Source organism: Gymnoscopelus microlampas, assembly GCF_963454915.1.
Source record: "Gymnoscopelus microlampas genome assembly, chromosome: 8".
NCBI classification, from domain to species: domain Eukaryota; kingdom Metazoa; phylum Chordata; class Actinopteri; order Myctophiformes; family Myctophidae; genus Gymnoscopelus; species Gymnoscopelus microlampas.
Window position 1 is genome coordinate 27,866,873 of NC_139945.1, and position 23,118 is coordinate 27,889,990.

Below are 23,118 nucleotides of genomic sequence, written 5' to 3' on the forward strand. Positions count from 1 at the left end.
TTTGCTGAGATGCAAATTACGAAAGCAATCATAACAGAGGAGGGAGTTGCTGTGCTTCAGTAGGAAAGTTGCAGGTTCCGGTGTGGGTGGGACTAAGCAATGTAATAAAAAGTAAAAAAGAGTCCTGGAGCACGCAGCCAATTTAGCAATATTTATTGGTGCAAAATTGGTGCACAGAGGGCGTCCAATGATGTGCTATTGAATGTAGTAAAACACAATGCTGACTGATTTCACTGATTAGATTAACCCCACAGGGGTTGAAACAAATTAAGGAAATAGCCTGGCATAGTGATGACATGAAACCCTGGCCTCTCCCAGTGAGCCATAGTAGGCAATTAGACCTAAAACCGGCTTAGCCTAGACGTTGATTAGCTGTTAGACGTAATTTAACGGCTATATATAATGTCGGTCTATATAGACACTTAAAAAAACAGCTAATCGACGTCTAGGCTAAGAATAGACGTTGAAAAAACGTGCACTTTTAGACCAGTTATAACCCGGTTTTAGCCTACAATTAGACGTATTTTAGACGCATTTTAGACGTCTAATAGCCCGAAAAATGCTCAGTGGGCTGTGGCACATGTTTGGACACAGCTGACTAGACAGTGAGTTGGCCCTGTGGTCAGAGCACTGGGGGGCATGTACTGAACCAGTCTGATATTGAACAACAGAAATTCCACTGGAAATTGAAAATCCAGCACAGGAGACTTATTTTTGATTACATGGGGAGAAAAAAAGATGTATGAGATATATTATTATATATCTCATACATATTATATATTGGGGACCTGCGGAGAGCTTAGTGGAATCTTTTTGTTCGGGAACAGGGGTTTTGTTGGTGTTTGTGTGTATGTGAGAGGGAGAGAGAAAGAAAGAGAGCGCTCAAGAGACAGAGGGAAGATAATTATGAGGCTATTGGGAGGGGACAGTGTGGCATTTGGGAAAGGGCTGGAAAGCGAGACCCTGTTCCCTCTCCAGTTCATGTGGAAACGATTCTCCTTTCCCCCGGCCGGCCTCTGTGAACATGGATAATCACTGACAGAGTACCGTAGTGAATCAGCAAACAACATTGGGAAATCGCTCTGCATAATATGAGCCTGAGGCACTACACTGAAAAGAAAGGGGGGGGGGGGACTACCTTAACCCATTAAGACCGGGAACGCATCTGTGTCATTTTTAGATTTCTTTGGGCTATTCAGAAATAGCAGATCTACAAGCTCATAGCGCTGCACTTGTAGATCTGCTATTGTTGAAATAAAATCGTGAAAATATGTGCAAATCTTTGAATATATATATTTTTGAAGTGAACATTTTAACTCAAATCTCTGCTTCTGGGGGTCCCTGAAACAACACATTTTGAGATGGGGGTCCGTGGCCAAATACATATAATTTTGGGGGCCATGAAACAGTTTGAGAACCACTGTAGCAACATAAGGTTTTTCAATTGTAGTCATTTGTAGAAGAAGCAGAAGCGAGAAGGAAAGATTTGAGTTACAAATGTTCGCTTTAAAAATTTATATATTTAAAGATTTGCACTAATTTTCCATGATTTTTCAAAAAATAGTAGATCTATAAGCTCGAGCTTGTATATCTGCTATTTTTTATAGCCAAAGAAATCTTAAAAATGACACAGATGCGTTCCCGGTCATAAGGGGTTAACCAATAATTAATCTTATTTTCGATCAAGCTCAAAAAAGTGGCAAATTCTGTCCATGGGGGGAAATCAGGTCCCTTATTTCCAGTGCAGTATTCAAGAATGTCCTTGGATTGCAATTGACTGGCATTGTTTTGAAATAAAGCAGATTACTCCACTCTGTTGGAGAGTGAAACAGTATGTGTTTGTACGCGAGTGTTAGTGAGGGAGAGAGGTTTTGTCTTTTGCAGCTTAGTTTTACTCAAGTTAAATAAGATTGTAAAGGAAATCTTTAAACTGCATACAGACAGACCTTTCAAAATGGAGTGTCTTTGCTGCAGCATACAGTATGTGGAGGCGATTTACATTAAGTGCCACACAAATACTGGTCAATGTGTTGGCAGGTATTGTAGCTAACCAACATTTTTTTGTTTTGTTTACAAAACATTATGTGGTCGATAAAAAATACGAAAGCTGCCAAGGAATTATATTTAACAACTAGCCACCTCACAAAATACTGGTCAGTGCGTTGGCAGGAGTTTGACATCTCATTACACTCAACAAACATGAATTGGATGGTAAAAATGGAGGTGTCATGAAATTATGCCAACAACCCCCGACCACAGAAAGTATTTTTGTTTCGACAAGATGATGACCAGCATTACATTGAATACAATTAACCTGGGTGGCCTAAAGATGGAGGTTGTCATTGAATCCCATAATACATTAAATAGATGCTGTTGGAAATTAGGCTGGCCAGTTTAACATTTCTGGTCCAGCCACAAAGTCAAACATTTAAAGTTGCTGCTCACAGTTTTCTTTCCTTTTTTCCTTCTTTTTCCTATTTATTTTGGTCTTTAAAGTTAAAGCTGCAGTCTTATATTATTTTATTTTAACTGGCAATTAGGTGAAAATGTTCACCTAAAGCATAACATAGGGCATAAGTGGTTAATGAATAAACTGCTATTTTAACCAATCTGTATAGTATGTTAAATACATCATTAACTACATCTACAGTGGTTGGAGGTTGTCTCCCTATTCTTTTATCGAGAAATGTATTAAGTAGTACTACCTGCTGCTCATGAGCGCAATATTGCGCCCATGGAGCTTGGCCAGATGATAACACATTCCCATTGGCTCTGGGGGCAGTATTTTTTATTTAAGACATTGTACATAGCTCATTGCTCAAACACTTATGCCAGCTAATGTTGGGTCAGTTCCCCATAGATTCACATATAAATCTGTGTTCAGGATTTTAAATCATTTCTCCAGGCGGAAACTGCTCTGGCCTTGAAAATACGAGGCTACAAGACCTGTCAGTTTCTCTAGATCTGTGTAACCATCTAGTGAATAAAATGAGGTACTGCATCATTTATTCGTACAGTTTCCATAAAGGTTATAAGACATTAAAATATAACAGACATTTTTATGGTAGGTGAAGACATTGCGACAGTCAGTCTTCTGCTTAGCTTACCAGTGGTGTAACTAAGTACATGTACTCAAGTACTGTACTTTTGAATTATTTTTACTTTACTAGAGTATTTCCAAATGTCTGTACTTTTACTTCTACTCCACTACCTCTCAGAGGCAAATATTGTACTTTTACTCCACTACAATTATTTGAAAACTTTAGTTACTAGTTATTTTGCGGATATAAATTATGACATTATAAAACATACATTAACCACTTTAGCCCTATATTATACCTTGGCTTTTTGAAAATAGCAGATCTACAAGCTCACAACGCGTCGCATCGTGACGCGTTGTGAGCTTGCAGATCTGCTATTTTCAAACATTTTAGTACTTTTACTTTTGGTACCTTAAGTACATTTTGATACCAATACTTCTGTACTTTTACAACATTGCAGTATTGATACTTTTACTTAAATAACATATCTGAGTACTTCTTCCACCACTGGCATTTACTCTGACCATCTTGATTTCCCCAAACGAGCAGCGGAACCAGAATCAAATTAAATCATCATCCTCTCCCATCATATACACAGTAAAATCCAGGAAGTACATACAGTAACAGGGTCTGTGTGCAACAAGGTTGTCAATGCTCTTATGAAGGCTTGTGTTTTTTTGTTGTTGTTCCAGATACCGGCGCATCCAACCACGGGTATCCTGGCTGTGTTTGTTGCCCTCAACTACTGTGACGTTGTCCACATCGCTGGGTTTGGATACCCTGTTGCCAACAACCAAAAGCATCCCATCCACTATTATGGACGTGACACCATGAAGTCTATGAAGGTACTAATCCCCTGTCTACTTCAAACTTCAAATTACTTAATTAATTACCAGTGGTGGAAGAAGTACTCAGATATTTTACTTAAGGTAAAAGTAGCAATACCACAATATACAAATACTCTGTTACTCTAGTAAAAGGCCCTGTGTTCAAAATGTTACTTGAGTAAAAGTACAAAAGTATTACTTGCCCCAAAATGACTGGGGTTTTGTAGAAATTGTACAAATATTAGACCTTAATTCTCGAATGTTTAAGCATGTTCTAATCATGTATACTTTACTTTACTTAAGACCATTACAAATATATATATATATATATATATATATATATATATATATATATATATATATATATATATATATATATATATATATATATATACATTTTGGACAAAATAGCCAATTTTATATTGAGGTGCCTAGATGTCCCTAGTGCCCACCTATCCTGTTCCCGACACAGGGAGGCAAACACAACATTCAATAAACGTGTCAGCCAGCCTCTTTGATCAGCACTGAAAACTTACCATAAATGCAAAAGGCATCCACATGTCCTGTCCTACGGGTGTCTGCAGTTAAATCCAGGTGGTAAAGGCATATTCCGCTGAAACAACAGTTTAATTCAGGTATTTACGTAGGTATGCCGGTGTCATGTTTGTTTTTACCGGCGTTACCAGCGCGCCTCCTTGTTTATTGAAAAGACGTTCAGTCGCTGTGATTGGTTGAGGCGGTCGTGTAAGCGAATCCCAAACCAGTTGTCCTCAACATCCCGCCCCCCCCAGTCACTGTTATTGGTTTCGATACGCAGACAGAGTATTCAGTGCTGAAAGCCATCCTACGGGTGCTTCAAATGGTCAAAAAAGGCGAATTTTCAATGTTTTTTTTTATTAGATTGTTTTAATCATGTGGTGCCCTCATTGGCTGGTGCCCCAGGGCACTCACCCCCCTACGGCCTATGGATGATCCGGCCCACAGGCAGTTCAGCTCTGCTGCACTTTAATGCTGTTACGCACACACGCACACATGATCCCATGGCTTCTGTCCAATGCAGCCACTAGTGTTCCACTATTTAGCCACTGAGCAGCACCACAAGGCGTTTAAATCCCTAAGGGGTTCAAAATGCCTTGCTTAACTGGAACTCAACTGAAAATCGCTAATGGAAGGGAAAATGCTGCTGTTGAATTTCTTCACCTACTGTATGATGTGCCAGCAACTTAGCCTATAGGGCATTGGTTCTCAAAGTGGGGTCTGCTATTCAAAAATAGTAGATCTACAAGCTCGTAGCGAGGCACTCGGTGCCACGCTATGAGCTTGTAGATCTGCTATTTATTTAGAAAAATCTTGAAAATGTGTGCAAATCTTTAAATCTTATTTTTTTAAAGGCGAAAATGTTTACACAGATCTTTGCTTCTGGCATGGGGGTCCCTGGCACAACATATTTTCAGGTGGGGGTCCGTGGCCACATACATATCAATTTGGGGGTCCTTGGCACAAAGAAGTTTGAGAACCACTAGCCTATAGGCATTAAAATAGGTTTCCTTCTAAAGCACAGGCCTGTCTCTAATGTTTATACCATTGCATACCTGAGTGTTGGTCGACATACGGTATCTGACCCTTATGTCATACATGACTTTTCTTTGATGTGACAGGTGGCTTGTTGTGCAATAAAATAACACAAAGCTTGCACATCAAGACATCATGTTGTGGGAAATGCATTTGGTTCATAGAGGCCGTTGTGTGTGTGTGTGTGTGTGTGTGTGTGTGTGTGTGTGTGTGTGTGTGTGTGTGTGTGTGTGTGTGTGTGTGTGTGTGTGTGTGTGTGTGTGTGTGTGTGTGTGTGTGTGTGTGTGTGTGTGTGTGTGTGTGTGCGCGTGTGCGTGTGTGTGTGCGCGCGCCTCTGTCTTACAGTTGTAATGTTAGACCACCATGTGTACTTAATCTTTTAATGTTTAGAATTTAATGATAACTTTGTATTCGGTGAGAAATATGTAAGTTGTGTTCATTTGCAAATGCTTAACAAGAGCGTGTTGTATAAAATGACAACAAATATGTCAATGTAGCTTGTCCTTCCATCTTTAAATTCCGTATATAAAGGGCATGTGTGTGTGTGCGTGCGATATGCATGAGTGTGTTTGTTTGCGGTTGTGTGTGTACCCTTTGTTTTGGAGATGAATCAGTTTAGGATGCATGGTTTGTCAATGTGACTTAATGACAAAAAGGAAAAGTCTTCTTCCATGCTGGATAGATTAGATATTTACCTTGGCTTGCATTCTTGTTTAGATTAGCGTCACCCTTCCTCTGACATCCTGGCTGGTAAGATGATCTGACAATAATATACAGGCGACAGGGAACATACAACCACTCAAACAAGCTTTTATTTGTCCTTGAGTGAGCGACTTGGTTTGCCATGTTCCAATGTGTACTGATTGAAGTGTAAATTATGTTAAACTGTCCAATCTGGCAACTTTACTTGTTCATCAAACGGTAAACCGATAGATCAGTCAATGTTGGATATACAAACAAAAGAAAACAACAACAACAACAACAACAGACAAGCATTGAGGGTTGGGCAAACTACTTGGTGAAAGCAGGTGGGAGCAGTGGTGAAAAGTAACTATAAGTATATTTACTCAAGTACTGTAATTTTGAGATACGTTTACTTTACTGGAGTATTTCCAATTTTCAGTACTTTTACTTCTACTCCTCAGAGACGAATATTGCACTTTTACTCCACTACAATTATTTGAAAACTTTAATTACTAGTTACTTTGTAGATTTGGATTATTATTACAAAACATACATTAACCACTTCAGCCCTATGTACATTTCGGCCATTTTAAAATAGCCGATCTACAAGCTCACCATGCGTCGCGATGCGACACATTGTGAGCTTGTAGATCTGCTATTTTCAAATCCTTTTTAAACATTTTATACATATGAAAACTTGTGAAATGGGACATTCTGCTATATGAGTACTTTCTACTTGTGTACTTGAAGTACATTTTGATGCTTGTACTTTCACTCAAGTCAATTTTTTATTCCAGACTTGTACTTGTAACAGAGTATTTCTACATTGCAGTATTGATACTTTTACTTGAGTAAAAAGAAAATAGTACTTTTTCCACCACTGCTCGGGAGAAACGACAAAACAGGAGCATGCTCGTAGACTGCGTTCAAATACAGTGGAAAAACAACAGATATGGCATCGACCTGTCAGTTCTTTGTTGTTTTAGTTTCTGAATTACACTGACTTTTCTGAAACGTTTCTGTTTCAGGATTCCTACCATGACCTCAATCAAGAAGCAGAGGCCTTAAGAAGACTGGAGGATTCGGGGGCCATCTTGTACCTCCATCCCCATACATGACACTAACAATCACAACCTAGCACAGGTATCTAGATGTATCTTGATTTCATCCAGATTGATTTGATCCATATTTAACACAGGCAAGAAGTATACCAACTTAACTGCTTAAAATGCGCATCAGATTCAATCAGATGTCCATGTGTCTTGAGTACAAGACATTTTGGTATAGTGGTATTATTGACAGGTGTCGTGCTATGAGCTTGTAGATCTGCTATTTTTTAAATATAGCCAAAGTATAAAATAATGGTTTAAGTGGTTACACAAATGCGTTCCCAGTCTTAATTGGTTAAATCAGCAATCACTCTAACCCTACAATTAGGGTTTGTTGTTTTGTTATTTCAATGGCTTGTTGATTGTTATGTAAATTATAGTGTTGATCAGACAACGTTAAATATGTTTTTTTCTTTTCTTTTTGCAATTATTACAGGGAAAGGCGTGGAAAGGGCAGTCGAAAGGCAGAGCGAGCAAGAGACAGATGAGAGACAAGACAACAGGAGACATGTGAATCGTAATAAAACCCACTGACACCCTGACAGAAGTAAATGTACATGTTTCCTAAACTTTCGACACCCATGGGTTCTTGAATGTGTTTTTTGCACACAGTGGAATGTGGACAAATCAATGTTTAGCTCACTATGATTGTGTTGACAGTATGGTAATATCTTAATGAGTTTACACTCACATGTTAAGATTTACATACAATTGTTTCTGTTTTCAAGCCTACTGCTTGATGTGCAATAGTTTTTGTCTTTTGTATTGTTTTTTTTTGGCGGGGGGGGGGGTAAGCTGAAAAGTCTTCCCTCAGCATGGCAGGTGTTAAAAGGTAACCTCCTGTCAGGTGATAAGAAGCGGCCTGCCCACTCCTCATGCAATGAAGGAAGCATAAGCTCAGTTCAGGGCTCTCCCCAGGCTGGCGGAGGGAGAGTAGCGCCCAGGATTAGAAGCTTAGGCAATTGGCACTGGGTGAAAAATGGGTTACAAAATCGTGGGATAAAAATGTAGGGAAAAAAAAAAGTAACCTCAATTTGACCTGAACCATGTAGCATTGGAATATAAAACGACAATGTCACTCATTTTGAGGTTTATGTTTAAGCTGGACAGTCGAATAAGGCTAGGAATTTCACATAAATCAGAGTCAGCGTGCAATAACTGTTAAGGAACAGTAGGCAGTGCATTTGAGAGCCAAGAGTACAGTACATCCAGTCCTTCCACAGGATGTTTAATGCATGTTGATTAGAGTCGGCACAGCGGTGGGTGTCGATGGATACGGGAGGTGGAGGGTGGTGGTGGTGAAAGCTGTAGCCTACTAAATAACTTTGTTTAGTCAATTCAATGGTGTTTTGCCCAATCTGGGTGGTGGGGTATGTTTAGCTCTGGTCCATAGCGTTAGAAGGAGTTCTCCGTAATGCTATGGGACTTTCGAGCCTTTGCGCACGCACCACAGGCTGCACAGCCTCTCGTCTGTAGTAGAAAATAAAAAATACACTTTTGCTACTCACCAAAACAAAGACTGTTTTATGAAGTTGAAAGCCTACTCTACTTAGTGGGAACACTCTGAGCCCCCACCTCACATCTAAAATTAAAAAATTGTCCAGAAAAGAACATATTTCACCGGAAGGAAAAATCTGGTCAATAGAAAAATTCCATTGATCAGATCTGTAGGGGGCACAGTGGAGTAACCAAACAAAAAGTTTCTTTCCGGTGAAATAGTTTATTTTCTGGCAAAAAAATGTATATTAGACGTGAGATGGGGGGCTCAAAGTGTTCCTACTAAGTAGAGTAGGCTTTCAACTCCATAAAATCGTCTTTCTTTTGGTGAGTAGCGAAAGTGTATTTTCTATTTTTGACTAAAAGACGAGAGGCTGCGCAGCCTGCGCTACCGCGGGTGTGAGGGGGAAGGAAAGTACCACAGCGTTAAGGAGAACTCCTTCTAACACCATGGACCAGGGCTAGGGTATGTTTATACAATATAACTGATACAATTGGGGTGGTTTTATTTCGTCTCCCTGCTCTTCTATTGAGACACACGTTTAGATCCTTTCGGTTTGACACGACTGGTTGGTCGACAAGTGGTTCTGCCCGTTGGTCAAAATTCAATTTCTCCTCTGAGCAAGCAAGCCGGCAGGCTCTATTAGGTTTCTGCCCCGGGTTTGAATCCGGTGTAGGCCTGAATGTTGCAGAGTGCAGCTTTGAGCCAGTTAGCTGGCTTTGGGGAAGAAGCTGTTAAGATTGGTGTGCTGGGCCATAATAGACCTGTAGCGCCTCACAGAGGAGAGCAGCTGGAACATGAATTTTGGATATCTCTGTCACCTGATTTTTAGCAGTCTTAATTAGTAATTTAATTTGTCTTTGTTATATTTTTTAGAATAATTGTTGAAACGGTACCACTGGATCTTTTTTTATTGTACAGAATGTAATAAATCATTATGCTTTTGAAGAAGATCTCTGAAGAAAAAGAACAAAGATTTGAGTGTGAGGATGCTCTTTTAAATCAGTTTCTTTTGCTCCAGCACCTCAGCTAAGTCTTATGTACCAGGTGAGCGGTCTCTTTTCCTCTGGTTTAGAATAATATTGTTGAAATGGTACCACTGGATCTTTTCTATTGTATAGAATGTAATGCATTTTTATTAAAAATGAAATCAAAATGAAGTTCAGCTGTGTCATTTAATTAATAGGCCCACAGTTTAAAAAAAATACATGTTATCTTAGTTCCTAGATTTTACAGTGTATGGTCACGATTTTGTCTTTAATTACGGAGCAGATTGATATATACTGAAAAGTAAAGGGTACAATACCAGTGGTGGACTCAGTACTGAGTCAAATGTTGTTCAAAATGTTCAAAATGTTACTTGAGCAAAGTACAAACGTATGGCATCAAAATATACTAAAAACAAAATATATTCAGCTCTATTTCATCTACCAGCTCACGATGTGTTGCGATGCGATGCTTGTAGATCTGCTATTTTCAAAATATTTCAATACATTTTATACATTTGAAAACTTGTGGTACTTTAAGTACATTTTGATACCAATACTTTTGTACTTTTACTCAAGTACATTATGAATTCCGGACTATTTCTACATTGCAGTATTGAGTATCTGAGTACTTTTCCCTCCACTGGCTATACATAAAAACTAGGACCGTTAGCTGAGCGTTTGGAACCTTACTACCAACCACCGCTAGAGGTCACTAAGTGTCCACAAATAGCACGAGCCTGTATGCCGCAGCATTGGCTCAAACCGTCAGCAGCAGGAACGGCTTTGCACGTGTGTGAGAAGGACCAGAGGTGGAAAATGTACTCTTAATTTGTTACTTAAGTACAAGTATCAATACTGCAATGTAGAAATACTCAGTTACAGGTAAAAGTCCAAAATTCAAAATGCACTTGAGTAAAAGTACAAAATAATTGGCATCATGCATGTACTTAAAGTACCAAAAGTAAAAGTACTCATTATACAGAATGTCCCATTTCACAGGTTTTAAATCTATGAAAATCCTTTGAAAATGGTAGATCTACAAGCTCTCAACGTGTCGCGAGCTTGTAGATCTGCTATTTTAGTGGTTAAATGTATGTTTTGTAATAATAATCAAAATCTACAAACTAAAGTTTTGTAAAAAAAAAAGTAAAAACATTTGCCTGTGAGATGTAGTGGAGTAGAAGTGAAAGTATACTGAAAATGGGAAATACTCCAGTAAAGTAAAAATACCTCAAAACTGTACTTAAGTACAGTACTTGAGTAAATTAATTACTTTCCATCACTGAGAAGCACCATGCGAGAACATCTGGAACACCAGCACACAGACAGTGTGACTAACATACATAATGATGTTAATGAATAAATGATGGATGCCTGTGGTAAACATGATGCTACCCTTATTACTGTTGACATGAAAGGAGTTCATGTGCTCTTGGCACTTTGTTAACTAACTCTGACATACTCATAGTAGGCTTTAACAGTCAAAGTGGTGATAGTTTCCCTGCAGTTTGAAAAGCGTGGTGGAAAAAAAATACTTTAAAAAAAAAAACTTAAGTAAAAGTATCAATACTGCAATGTAGAAATAATATGTAGTATAAAATGTATTAAAGGGATAGTTCACTATTCTTTTTTTCTTCAATCCATTAGTCACCCAATGGAGACTTGAATTCATGGATATTTTTTGTTTTTGTCGCATTCCTAAGCCTATAATTTGATGACCAGCGGACCGGTATAGGCAGCGGTTCCGGAAGGAGACACAAAGGAGACTCTTTGTGTCTCCTAACGGAACCGGTGCCTATACCGACTTTTTTTCTATACCGATAGAAAAAAGAGTCATTTTGGGGGTGAACTATCCCTTTAAAATATTTAGAAAATAGTAGATCTACAAGCTCACAATGCGTTGCACCGCGATGCATTGTGAGCTTGTAGATCGGTTATTTTCAAATGGCCTAAAATATATATAGGGCTAAAGTGGTTAATGTGTGTTTTATAATAATTATCTAAATCTAGTGAAAGTATAATATTTGCCGATGAGATGTAGTGGAATAGAGGTAAAAGTCCTGAAAATTGGAAATACTAGTAAAAGTAAGTAAAAGAAAATACCTCAAAATTGTACTCAAATGCAGTACTTTACACCACTGTTAAAAAGCATCGCACTGACACAAGGAATTTAATTGTAAACATTCAGACATGCTGCATTGCTCTGGGGTAAAAGAACAGCTGATATTCAGTCTGTACTTCTGTCTGGTCTGTGCTAATTGGGCTGCATTATGCGCCTGTATTGTGTAAATATAGAGCCAAGCATCCTCAGTCTAAAACCTTGTGCAATAATGTGAATTATTTATTTTCCTTTGTGAAGTTAAAATCTCAGATGCTATCCACCATATAATGTTATAAGAAAAAAAAAACAGTGCAGGCACACATAAAAAGTCAACACAATAGGTTACTATTATAATAATAAATACGTATAAATAAAACTTGATTGCACAAACATGGCTTTTACAAAGAACAAGGCATGCGTACAATGAAATGAGTAAGAACAAAACAAGTGTGACAGGGTCAAAGCAGGGGGGTGAAACCAAATTGTAACATTTTTTATTGATGATGAAAAACCTGTATTACGCACTTAAAAACATCATTCTCTTAACTATATTTCTGCACTGCATGTTTTATGGTTGACAATGTATTTCCCCCCGGTCCCCGAGCCACTTGACATTGGACTCCCCTATAGGCTGTGTGACATTGGCCTTGTGACAGCGGACGGCCAATGTCCCCAGGTCACGCTGGTGGCAGAGCGAATGAGGGCGGAGTAGGGTGTGGCCCACCTTATTCAAAAGTGAGCGCGAGCCACTTGGACAGCAGAGAGACAGGCATACAGGGCAGTGTGGAAGTGACAGCCAGAAGGGACGGTTGTGCACAGGAGGAGCAGACATACCACGGAGCAGAGGTGGGGAATACAGTGATCGCGGCACGTACCAAGCCACCAGCAGCGGACGGTGAGCAGACGGCGCAGTAGCAGCAGAGACGGGGAGGACAGGCAGACGAACCAAGGAACGGAGGAGAGGTCCAGTGGCGATAACGTTGCGCGCTTCACACCCTCAAAGCCAGACGTACAGTCTGGCGGGCGAGTAAGTGTCCTTCTATGCAACGTTACCTTTATAAACCCACGGTCCTAAACCTCATATGTGAAATATACCTGAACAGATGAACTGGTTCTAGTTTCTATGATTGCAGGCAATACGCACGAAGACAAGAAGAGACAGTGATTCCTGGCCTAAACCCCCGCTCCAGTTAAACCCCATATAAGGACATTCCCACCTTTTGCATTGAACCGTGATGAGTATATGACATATAGCAATTGAATTGGCACTTGGCACTTTACTGCTTCAGTAATAGTTGGCACTTTAACGCTAAATTCATTATTTATTTGCTATAGTTTGCACAAGCCCTGTCTGTTTTTAGTGTTTGGTGATTGTCTGTATTCCTGTATTTTAGTTAGTTAGTGGGCGCATTAGGAGGTTGAGGTTTTAGAATTAGTGTTATATTTTGTTTATGCTTTTCAATATTTTATGGCTTATAGACGCCACTGTATTAGCTTAATAAAATAGATTACCTTTTTATACAAACCTGTTTCCGTCCAGCTTTCTCCAAGGGATATGTGTTGAAGTGTTGTTCTCATTTAAAAGTATTGTACTTACCTGGGTAAACTCGAACCTGTGAATAGCCTAAGAAAGAGTGTTACAGAGGACCCTACCTCTTAAATAAAAAGGTGGCGTAGTCTTGCAGTACCTAACAAACAGTATTATTCTCACAGTAATTACGCACCCCGCACTTTACCGTGCAACTGATATTTTATTGTTGTGAGTTTAATGTGTATTGTTATTTATTTATTATTGAGACAAAGTAAAGAGTGTCAGCATTCTAAAAAGAAGTGGCAAGTTACATGTGACAACCTGGCCACCGTCACATATTTGGCGTAGCGCGGCAGGACTGGGTAGAGAACAACACAAAATCCCTAAGAGAAACTGTATTGAAATTTTGCTGTTTTGCTGCTTTTTGTTTTGTTTGTTTGGTTGAATCAAGAAAGTAATGATGATGATGCCAGTGTATCCAGGGGCACCGTGGCTACCTAAGTTTTCGGGCATAGAAGGTGAGGAGAAATACAGGGAATGGAGAGAACAGATTAAAGGATTATTGGGCACTCAGGATTTAACAGAGGAGAAAAAAGTTGCTTTTGTAGTACAGACCCTTACTGAGGAAGCTAAGCGACAAATTAGTGTAATTGACAAGGAAGATCGCAATACAGTGGCCAAAGTCTTTAAATGTTTAGACACGTTGTATAAAACATCTGTTTCTGCTTCCCAAGCTCGTGCCTTGTTCTATGGCTGTGCGCAACGCGCAGGCGAAAGTGTGCAGGCTTATATTTTGAGGCTTAGAGAGTTGTTCTGCGGGCTGCGGCGGCTCGACCCAGACACCGCTCCCTCCGATGCCATTCTGCGAGAGCAGTTACTTGTAGGACTGTCTGAAGGCCCTCTGGGTCAAGCCTTAAGAATATATGCCCGTCGAAACCCCACAGAAGACTTCGCCGCCCTAAAAAATGAGGCCTTCCTACTAGACACTGAACATAGAAGAGAAGGGACTGCTGAAATCTTGTGCCATGCTGTTAAACCTGTCTCTATCCCAACACCCTCACAGGAATCTGAATGGAGAGAGAAACTGAAACAGGAGATTATGGAAGACGTCAAATCGCAAATGCAGGGGTTTACGCAGGAGCTCATGAAAGAGATCAGACCGCTCCTTCGACCCAACACCACCGATACACGACCTCGCGGTTCGCCTCCATCTGAACGACGCCGGGAGCCGTACCAACGCAACGAGTGGGATGAGGGAGGTAGGCCGATCTGTAGGAGCTGTAGGCAGTCTGGGCACATTGCTCGCTTTTGTAAATCCGACCCCAATCATTTAAACTAGTACGCCCTGTCGCCGAGGTCCGGGAGACAGGGGTGCAGCGCGCACTCGCCAGATCAAGGGCTAATGAAGTGTTTATTGGGGACTGTCCGACTATTGGGATCACTATGGGAGGAGTCCACTTAAGGGGGTTACTGGATACTGGGTCACAAGTCACATTAATGCAGCAAAGCTTATTTGAGGAAAAATTCTCACACCTAACGTTGGGAAATGGGCCCCTTGTTTTTAAATTACGCGCCGCTAATGGTCTTGACTTACCGTACACTGGCTATGCCATATTGGACCTAGAGCTGGAGGGAATGAAGATCCCAGGGAGAGGAGTTGTAATCGTGAAAGATGAACATTGTACTCAACCGCTGATTATTGGGATGAATGTCGTGAACGCTGTATGGCATGCCCTCTTTAAATGGCCGGGGAGGCCTGTGTTTCCATGTCAGCAGGGAAGGACGCTGTGGAAGGACGCATTCGCCACCTGTAGGAGGGTGGAGGCAGTGACGAACGAAGATGGGTCCATCGGTTATGTGTGGCCGGTCGGCCGGCGGAAGATTCGAATCCCCGCGCAGAGTGAAGTGATGATCTGGGGCCGCGCTTGGAGAGGACCAAATGGAGCGGACTACGAGGCCTTGATGGAAGCCTTGCCGGATGGAAAAGATTTGGGAGTGGCCCGTGCCCTCGTCACGGTGCGCCACGGACGTGTTCCCATACGAGTGTGCAACCCACACGCATATAGTCTGGTCCTGGACCGCCACCAGAAGCTGGGGAGGCTGTACCCGGTGGAAGAAGCGGATGTCCGAGGCGGCAGGGACCTGAGCCTGTCCCTGGGGACCGACGGAGAGGTGGAAGTGGCCGTAATCAGTGTGGAAGATGATGGACCACTGAAGACCCTGCCCGAAGAGATGGAAGTGTTGACGGAGCGTGATGACCTGCCGGAGGCGCAGAAGAGAGAGTTACACGAGATGTTGTGTCGGTGGAAGAAGGTGTTCGCCATCCATGACGAGGATTTCGGACGGACGGACGTCGTGCAACACCAGATACCGACCGGAGACGCGGCACCCATACGAGAGCGACACCGGCCGTTGCCGCCCTCCATGTACCGGGAGATGAAGACCCTCCTGAATGAGATGCTGGAGAAGGGAGTCATCAAGGAGAGTTGCAGTCCGTGGGCGGCACCTATCGTACTGGTCAAGAAGAAAGATGGCAGCTGGAGGTTCTGCGTCGACTACAGGAAACTTAACGCCGTGACGCACAAGGACGCCTTCCCCCTACCCAGGATAGAAGAGACGCTCACCAGCCTGACGAAGGCGCAATGGTTCTCCACGTTAGACCTGGCCAGCGGGTATTGGCAAGTAGGAATGGATCCCCGGGACCGGGAGAAGACCGCCTTTACGACCCCGCTGGGCCTGTTCGAGTTTCAACGCATGCCATTCGGGCTTTGTAATGCGCCCGCGACGTTCCAGAGGCTGATGCAGCAGTGTCTGAGTGGTCAGGTGACAGAATCCTTGCTGGTATATCTTGATGACATTATAGTATATTCACCTGACTTCTCCTCTCATCTACAGCACCTCGAGCTCGTCTTCCAACGCCTGTGGAGACATGGACTGAAGCTGCGGTTAGACAAATGCAAACTTCTGCGGAGGGAAGTGCAATTTCTGGGCCATGTCGTGGACAAAGAGGGAGTGCGGCCCGATCCGGAGAAAGTGGTGGCAGTGCGGGACTGGACACCACCCTCAACGGTCCGCGAGGTCCGCGCGTTTCTAGGTCTAGCGGGTTACTATAGGCGTTTCGTGTCCTCTTTTGCTGCTATAGCACGACCCTTAAACAACTTATTGATAGGAATCCCAAATGACGTAAAATCCCACCAGTGTAAAGTCGAGTGGACTTCGGAGTGCCAGCGGGCGTTTGATGCGTTAAAGAGTGCCCTCACACAAGCCCCGGTGTTAGCGTATGCGGATTATACACAGCCTTTTGTGGTTTACACTGATGCGAGTGGCCGTGGGTTGGGAGCGGTTCTAGCCCAGGTCCAAGACGGTCACGAACGTGTAATAGCTTATGCAAGCCGCAGTCTCCACCCGACCGAGCAGAATGACGCAAATTATAGCTCGTTCAAATTGGAGCTTTTGGCCCTTAAATGGGCCGTGACCGAGAAGTTTAAAGATTATCTCACTGGCGCTCGATTCACAATATTCACGGACAATAACCCTGTTGCGCATCTCCAAACGGCTAGATTGGGAGCTGTGGAACAACGGTGGGCTGCTCAACTTGCGTCGTTTACTTTCGACATCAAGTATCGACCGGGCAAAAACAACGCCAACGCTGATGCCCTATCGCGGTTCCCAGTGCAGCCTGTAGATGTGGCGGCTGTACAATCGACGCCAGCAGCCCGGGAGGATGAGTGGAGAGAGACGCAGGATCGGGATCCAGATGTGCAGGTGGTGAAGAGGTGCGTGGAACGGGGGAGAGCCCCTAATATGGTGGAGAGGAAGAATTGGACTCGGGGAGCGCGGCAACTGTTACGCCAGTGGAACAAACTGATTATACGAAATCATGTGTTATATAGGAAGGTGACCGATCCTTATACCAAAGAACAATACTCACAGATCATTTGTCCAGGTTCACGCAGAGAGGAGGTATGGAGAGGAATCCACACGGCCGCGGCGCATGCTGGGTTGGAGAGGACCTTGGCCCAGCTGCGACGTCGGTTCTATTGGCCAGGCATGGAGGGAGCGGTGCGTCAGTTACAACAGGGTTGTGTCGCCTGCAGCCTGCAGAGGAACAGGTCAGAGCCTCGGGCCCCCTTACAACCCTTTGAAGTCTCATATCCACTAGAAGTAATAGCCATTGATTTCCTCACATTAGGTAGGCCTGCTGATGCGTGGCAAAACATTCTGGTAGCTACTGACTTATTCACCCGTTATAGTTGGGCTATTGCCACCCGAGACCAGACTGCGCACACCACTGTCCGTGCGTTATGGACGCATATTATCCAGCCGTTCGGCTGTCCGGCCCGGTTCCACTCAGATCGAGGCCCCAACTTCGAGTCCGAGTTAATGCACCATTTATGTCAGACTTATGGTATTGCAAAAAGTCGCACCACTCCGTACCACCCGGCTGGGAACGGTGGAGTGGAACGATTTAATCAGACATTACTGAACATGTTGCGATCACTAGACACTGATAAACAAGGAAGATGGAATGAGCACTTACCCGAGTTAGTTCATGCTTATAACAACACGATCCATAGTGCTACGGGTTATGCCCCCGCCTACTTAATGTTTGGCCGACATTTGAGGCGCCCTATAGATGTCCAGTTAGGAGTGCAGTCAGCGCAAGAGCGCATGGGAGTGGGTGGCTGGGTACAGGACCACCAACAGAGAATGGCGACAGCTTATAGGACCGCAGGGGAGAGGATGGGAGAAACGGCCAAGAGGAGAAAGCAGGTTTATGACCGTAGGGCCGGTATTACACCCCTATTACCAGGAGAGAGAGTGTGGATTCGAAATAGGAAGAGAGATGGCCAGGGGAAATTGAGTATGTGGTGGGACCCCGAGCCTTACGCAGTGATGGAACAGGTGGGAGCTACGGGGTTGGTGTACCGAGTCAGACCCGAGAAGGGGGGGCGAGAAAAGACCATACATAGAAATGCGTTGAAAGTGTGTGTAGCCCCCAGGTCGCCCCACGAGGACCCCCCAGCTGTAGTGCAGCCCGAGCAGGTAGAAGCAACAACGCCGCAGTATTATGGGTTTCTCTCCGTCCCGAGAGCACCAGATGAGCCACGGCGCTCGGGAAGAGCAAATATAGGCCAGCCACCCCAGAGGTATGGACATGATTAGGGACAGTTGCAGGGACTGGCAACGGAAAAGTGGGGGGGGATGTGACAGGGTCAAAGCAGGGGGGTGAAACCAAATTGTAACATTTTTTATTGATGATGAAAAACCTGTATTACGCACTTAAAAACATCATTCTCTTAACTATATTTCTGCACTGCATGTTTTATGGTTGACAATGTATTTCCCCCCGGTCCCCGAGCCACTTGACATTGGACTCCCCTATAGGCTGTGTGACATTGGCCTTGTGACAGCGGACGGCCAATGTCCCCAGGTCACGCTGGTGGCAGAGCGAATGAGGGCGGAGTAGGGTGTGGCCCACCTTATTCAAAAGTGAGCGCGAGCCACTTGGACAGCAGAGAGACAGGCATACAGGGCAGTGTGGAAGTGACAGCCAGAAGGGACGGTTGTGCACAGGAGGAGCAGACATACCACGGAGCAGAGGTGGGGAATACAGTGATCGCGGCACGTACCAAGCCACCAGCAGCGGACGGTGAGCAGACGGCGCAGTAGCAGCAGAGACGGGGAGGACAGGCAGACGAACCAAGGAACGGAGGAGAGGTCCAGTGGCGATAACGTTGCGCGCTTCACACCCTCAAAGCCAGACGTACAGTCTGGCGGGCGAGTAAGTGTCCTTCTATGCAACGTTACCTTTATAAACCCACGGTCCTAAACCTCATATGTGAAATATACCTGAACAGATGAACTGGTTCTAGTTTCTATGATTGCAGGCAATACGCACGAAGACAAGAAGAGACAGTGATTCCTGGCCTAAACCCCCGCTCCAGTTAAACCCCATATAAGGACATTCCCACCTTTTGCATTGAACCGTGATGAGTATATGACATATAGCAATTGAATTGGCACTTGGCACTTTACTGCTTCAGTAATAGTTGGCACTTTAACGCTAAATTCATTATTTATTTGCTATAGTTTGCACAAGCCCTGTCTGTTTTTAGTGTTTGGTGATTGTCTGTATTCCTGTATTTTAGTTAGTTAGTGGGCGCATTAGGAGGTTGAGGTTTTAGAATTAGTGTTATATTTTGTTTATGCTTTTCAATATTTTATGGCTTATAGACGCCACTGTATTAGCTTAATAAAATAGATTACCTTTTTATACAAACCTGTTTCCGTCCAGCTTTCTCCAAGGGATATGTGTTGAAGTGTTGTTCTCATTTAAAAGTATTGTACTTACCTGGGTAAACTCGAACCTGTGAATAGCCTAAGAAAGAGTGTTACAGAGGACCCTACCTCTTAAATAAAAAGGTGGCGTAGTCTTGCAGTACCTAACAAACAGTATTATTCTCACAGTAATTACGCACCCCGCACTTTACCGTGCAACTGATATTTTATTGTTGTGAGTTTAATGTGTATTGTTATTTATTTATTATTGAGACAAAGTAAAGAGTGTCAGCATTCTAAAAAGAAGTGGCAAGTTACATGTGACAACCTGGCCACCGTCACACAAGCATACAAGATAATCTACTCTATAAGAATGAGCTTGTCACGGTGTGCGTTAAAGTACAGTTGAACCCAAATGCAGGCAACACAGGCAAAAGTAAGTTCCAAGTATTTAATAGCGACCAAACAAAGGGATGAGGCTTAAATTGACATGAGGCAGGCAGAGGTCAAAAGCATACAAGCAGTCAAAAAAAAAAGGCAAACCCAACCAAAGAGGCAGGCAGATTAAACAGGCCAACAGTCCAAAAGACAGGCAGAAGGTCAAATTCCAAGCAGAAACAAAGTCTTAAAGCCAAGGAACTAGGAAAGAACACTAGGAATAACCAAGGTCAAATCAGGACAAACACACCAGTAACAATGGTTACACTCTGGCAATGAATGTGTATAAATAGTCCAGTTTTACAGGCAGTGGCTTCATTGGGGAAGTTGCTACTCGCCACAGGTGAGTAATGAGAAGGGAGCTGTTGGGCTGATGAGGCAGTTGGAGACAGGTGTGTAAATGGGACTGAAGCGTGGTGGAATCATAGAGTTAGAAATTATAGAGAGGGCACCGGAAATCCTGGCCCATCCACTTGCATTGAGTTGCATGGGCTGAAATCACCCCTTCTTCCGGGTTGGGAAATGTGACGGGCGGGGCCTATTTGGGGCTTCTGCGACGCGGTATGCGCACAAGGTTGCGCAATGGAGGTGACGCAAAACACGTCACCTCCATTGCGCAACCTTGTGCGCAAGCTCGTGAGTCGAGCCCATTGGATGAAATCGTTTTCGCTCGTTCGTGACAGTGGCCCCAGGCCGTTTTAAGCTGCAGTACCTATGAATGGCCAGCATGTCCAACGCGCTGCAATGCAACGTCTGGGTTCTGGGGGCTTGGGTGGAATAGAATGTGGGCGTGGCCAGGGCGGAGAGACAGAACAGAAAGAGAGAAATAGACAGGTAGAGAGCCAGACCGTGACAGAGCTTTGGGGTGCCTAGATGATGGCTCAACCAGTTAGGGCACTGCCATTATGCTCCTTGTGACTTGCAACTTGTAAGGACCTGGGGTTCGAACTCTGGCGTCATATCAGTGTCTCCCTCTCTCTCTGTGTCCTTTGGTTTCCTGTTCACTGCCCTGTCAGAATAAACAGCCAAAAATGTAGAAAAGGAAAGGAAATAGAAAAGGAGAGATGTTGTTCTATTAATGTTTTTTTTTTCATCCAATCTGCATAGAGTGTGTTACGTTAATAGATTATAACTTATACAGTTGGGTGGTTGTATTTGGTCTCCCTGCTCTTCTATTGATACTTTTAGATCCTGAGACTAGGATACAAATTTTGACACGAATTTGCAATGGGGTGGCAACAGACACGAATTTTGACCTGAAGGTCAAAATTCTATTTCTTCCCAGAGTGAGTGGGCAGGATCTATTAGCTCAGCGGGTAACCGGAAAGTTACAAAAGTGCAGCTTTAACCATTTGTTTTAGACCCTCTATACTTAGTAGTACAACAGACCTGAGTTGGAACTCTCAAACTCAAGTAGTAACCTCCACAAAAAAAAAAGAAAGAAAAGCCATCTGGTAAAAGGAGTGGCATAAGCCACTGTATCTGGTTGAACGCTAGAAAGGGGAGAACCCGTAGGACTCCAAATAGAGCTGTATAGACCACCGAAGTCTGACGTAATTTACACATCCTTTGTTTGTCTACCTGGTTCGCAGTTTTCCACCCCCATTCTGAATCCCATAGACGTATTTAATATCACGTCAAATAAGAACTGTGTTCCAAAAATAAACAAATGACCCCGGCGGTTTGACTCTTATGGATATGAAGCATCAACTGACGGTGAGAAAACACTAATGTTACTTCCGCCGAATTAGTTAAATTTTCGCCAGAAACAGACTGTATCAAATATAAGTGACTGACTATCATAAACCATACAGAACCTCCTCCCTGACAATATCGCCGAGACAGTTTGTTTATTTTTGGACCACAATTCTTATATGAGAGGATTCTAAGATGACCCAATGTTATTCTCCATAGCGAAATTGCGAACCTGGGGATGAACGAGTGACGTCCCGACTTCTGTAGGCTACTCTATAGGGAAGCAGTCAAAAGCAATACCAAAGATATGTCCCCAGAAACAAGGACAAGTACACACAATTGGTGGAACAAGAAGGTGGCTCTGATTTACAGTAAGGGTATAGGGACAATATCCAGACATATCTTCCCTAATTTGGTTCTAGACCAGTTCTGACAGTGGATAATACTTTGTCTGGCACTAAAGGAGGAGGTGTGGTGTAAAATTCCAAATGTCATCCAGTTCAAACCCAAACCCACTGAGTATTCAGAAGAATGGCTTCTGAATACATGATGAATTATTTTGTAGAGTTGCCGATAACAAAAAAGAACTAGCCTTGGTAAATTCAACTTTTCTTGAAGTTTGGAGAATGATGGCAGCGGTAATTGTCAAATAGTTGAGCCAAAGAAGTAAAGCCCATAAGGCATGCCAGATACCATCCAAAGATTCAAAGATGGAGAAAACATGACATTTTGGTAAATTGGACCAGAGATGTAAAAAGTATTTTGGTGGGGGTGGGGTGGGGGGGCAGAATTGGGCAAATGGAATTGCTTCCAAATCTTTCACTATTGGAATATCGCCAGGTTATTTGATGTCAGTGGAAGAGAGCATCATAGCAGAGTGCAGACAAGCAGGCTGACAGGATTCGGACTCCATCTGGACCCAAGCAGGTGGAGTGTCAGATCAACCGCCATCCGCGATGCATGAGCCTTATTTGAAGCCCCAAAATAAGGCATGCATTAATGGTGTGCAGTGGTTTAAAAAGGACTCAAACGTACTTAAGTAAAAGTATCAAAACTGCAATGTAGAAATACTCGGTTACAAGTAAAAGTCAAGAATTCAAAACTTACTTAAGTAAAAGTACAAAAGTATTGGTATCAAAATGTACTTAAAGTACCAAAAGTAGAAAGTACTCATTACACAGAATGTCCCATTTCACAAAATTTCAAATGTATAAAAATCTGTAGAAAATAGCAGATGCAACGCATTGTGAGCTTGTAGATCGGCTATTTTCAAATGGCCGAAATGTATTTAGGGCTGTAGTGGTTAATGTATTTTTTGTAATAATAATCTAAATCTACAAAGTAACTAACT

At 42.9% G+C, this 23,118-nt stretch overlaps 2 protein-coding genes across 4 annotated transcripts in view; both read left to right on the top strand.

Moving 5' to 3' along the window:
- The window catches only part of st3gal4 (ST3 beta-galactoside alpha-2,3-sialyltransferase 4), a 51,377-nt gene extending 41,506 nt beyond the window's left edge, over window positions 1–9,871 (top strand). For all 3 annotated transcript variants that reach the window (XM_084064264.1, XM_084064265.1, XM_084064263.1), the window contains 3 exons: window positions 3,734–3,886; window positions 7,153–7,267; window positions 7,670–9,871. In XM_084064264.1, the coding sequence (XP_083920390.1) occupies window positions 3,734–3,886; window positions 7,153–7,242 (243 nt within the window). In that variant the 3' untranslated portion in view covers window positions 7,243–7,267; window positions 7,670–9,871. The remainder of the gene's footprint in view (window positions 1–3,733; window positions 3,887–7,152; window positions 7,268–7,669) is intronic.
- ilvbl (ilvB (bacterial acetolactate synthase)-like) overlaps window positions 1–23,118 on the top strand; it is a 194,945-nt gene that overhangs the window by 137,595 nt on the left and 34,232 nt on the right. The window lies entirely within an intron of this gene.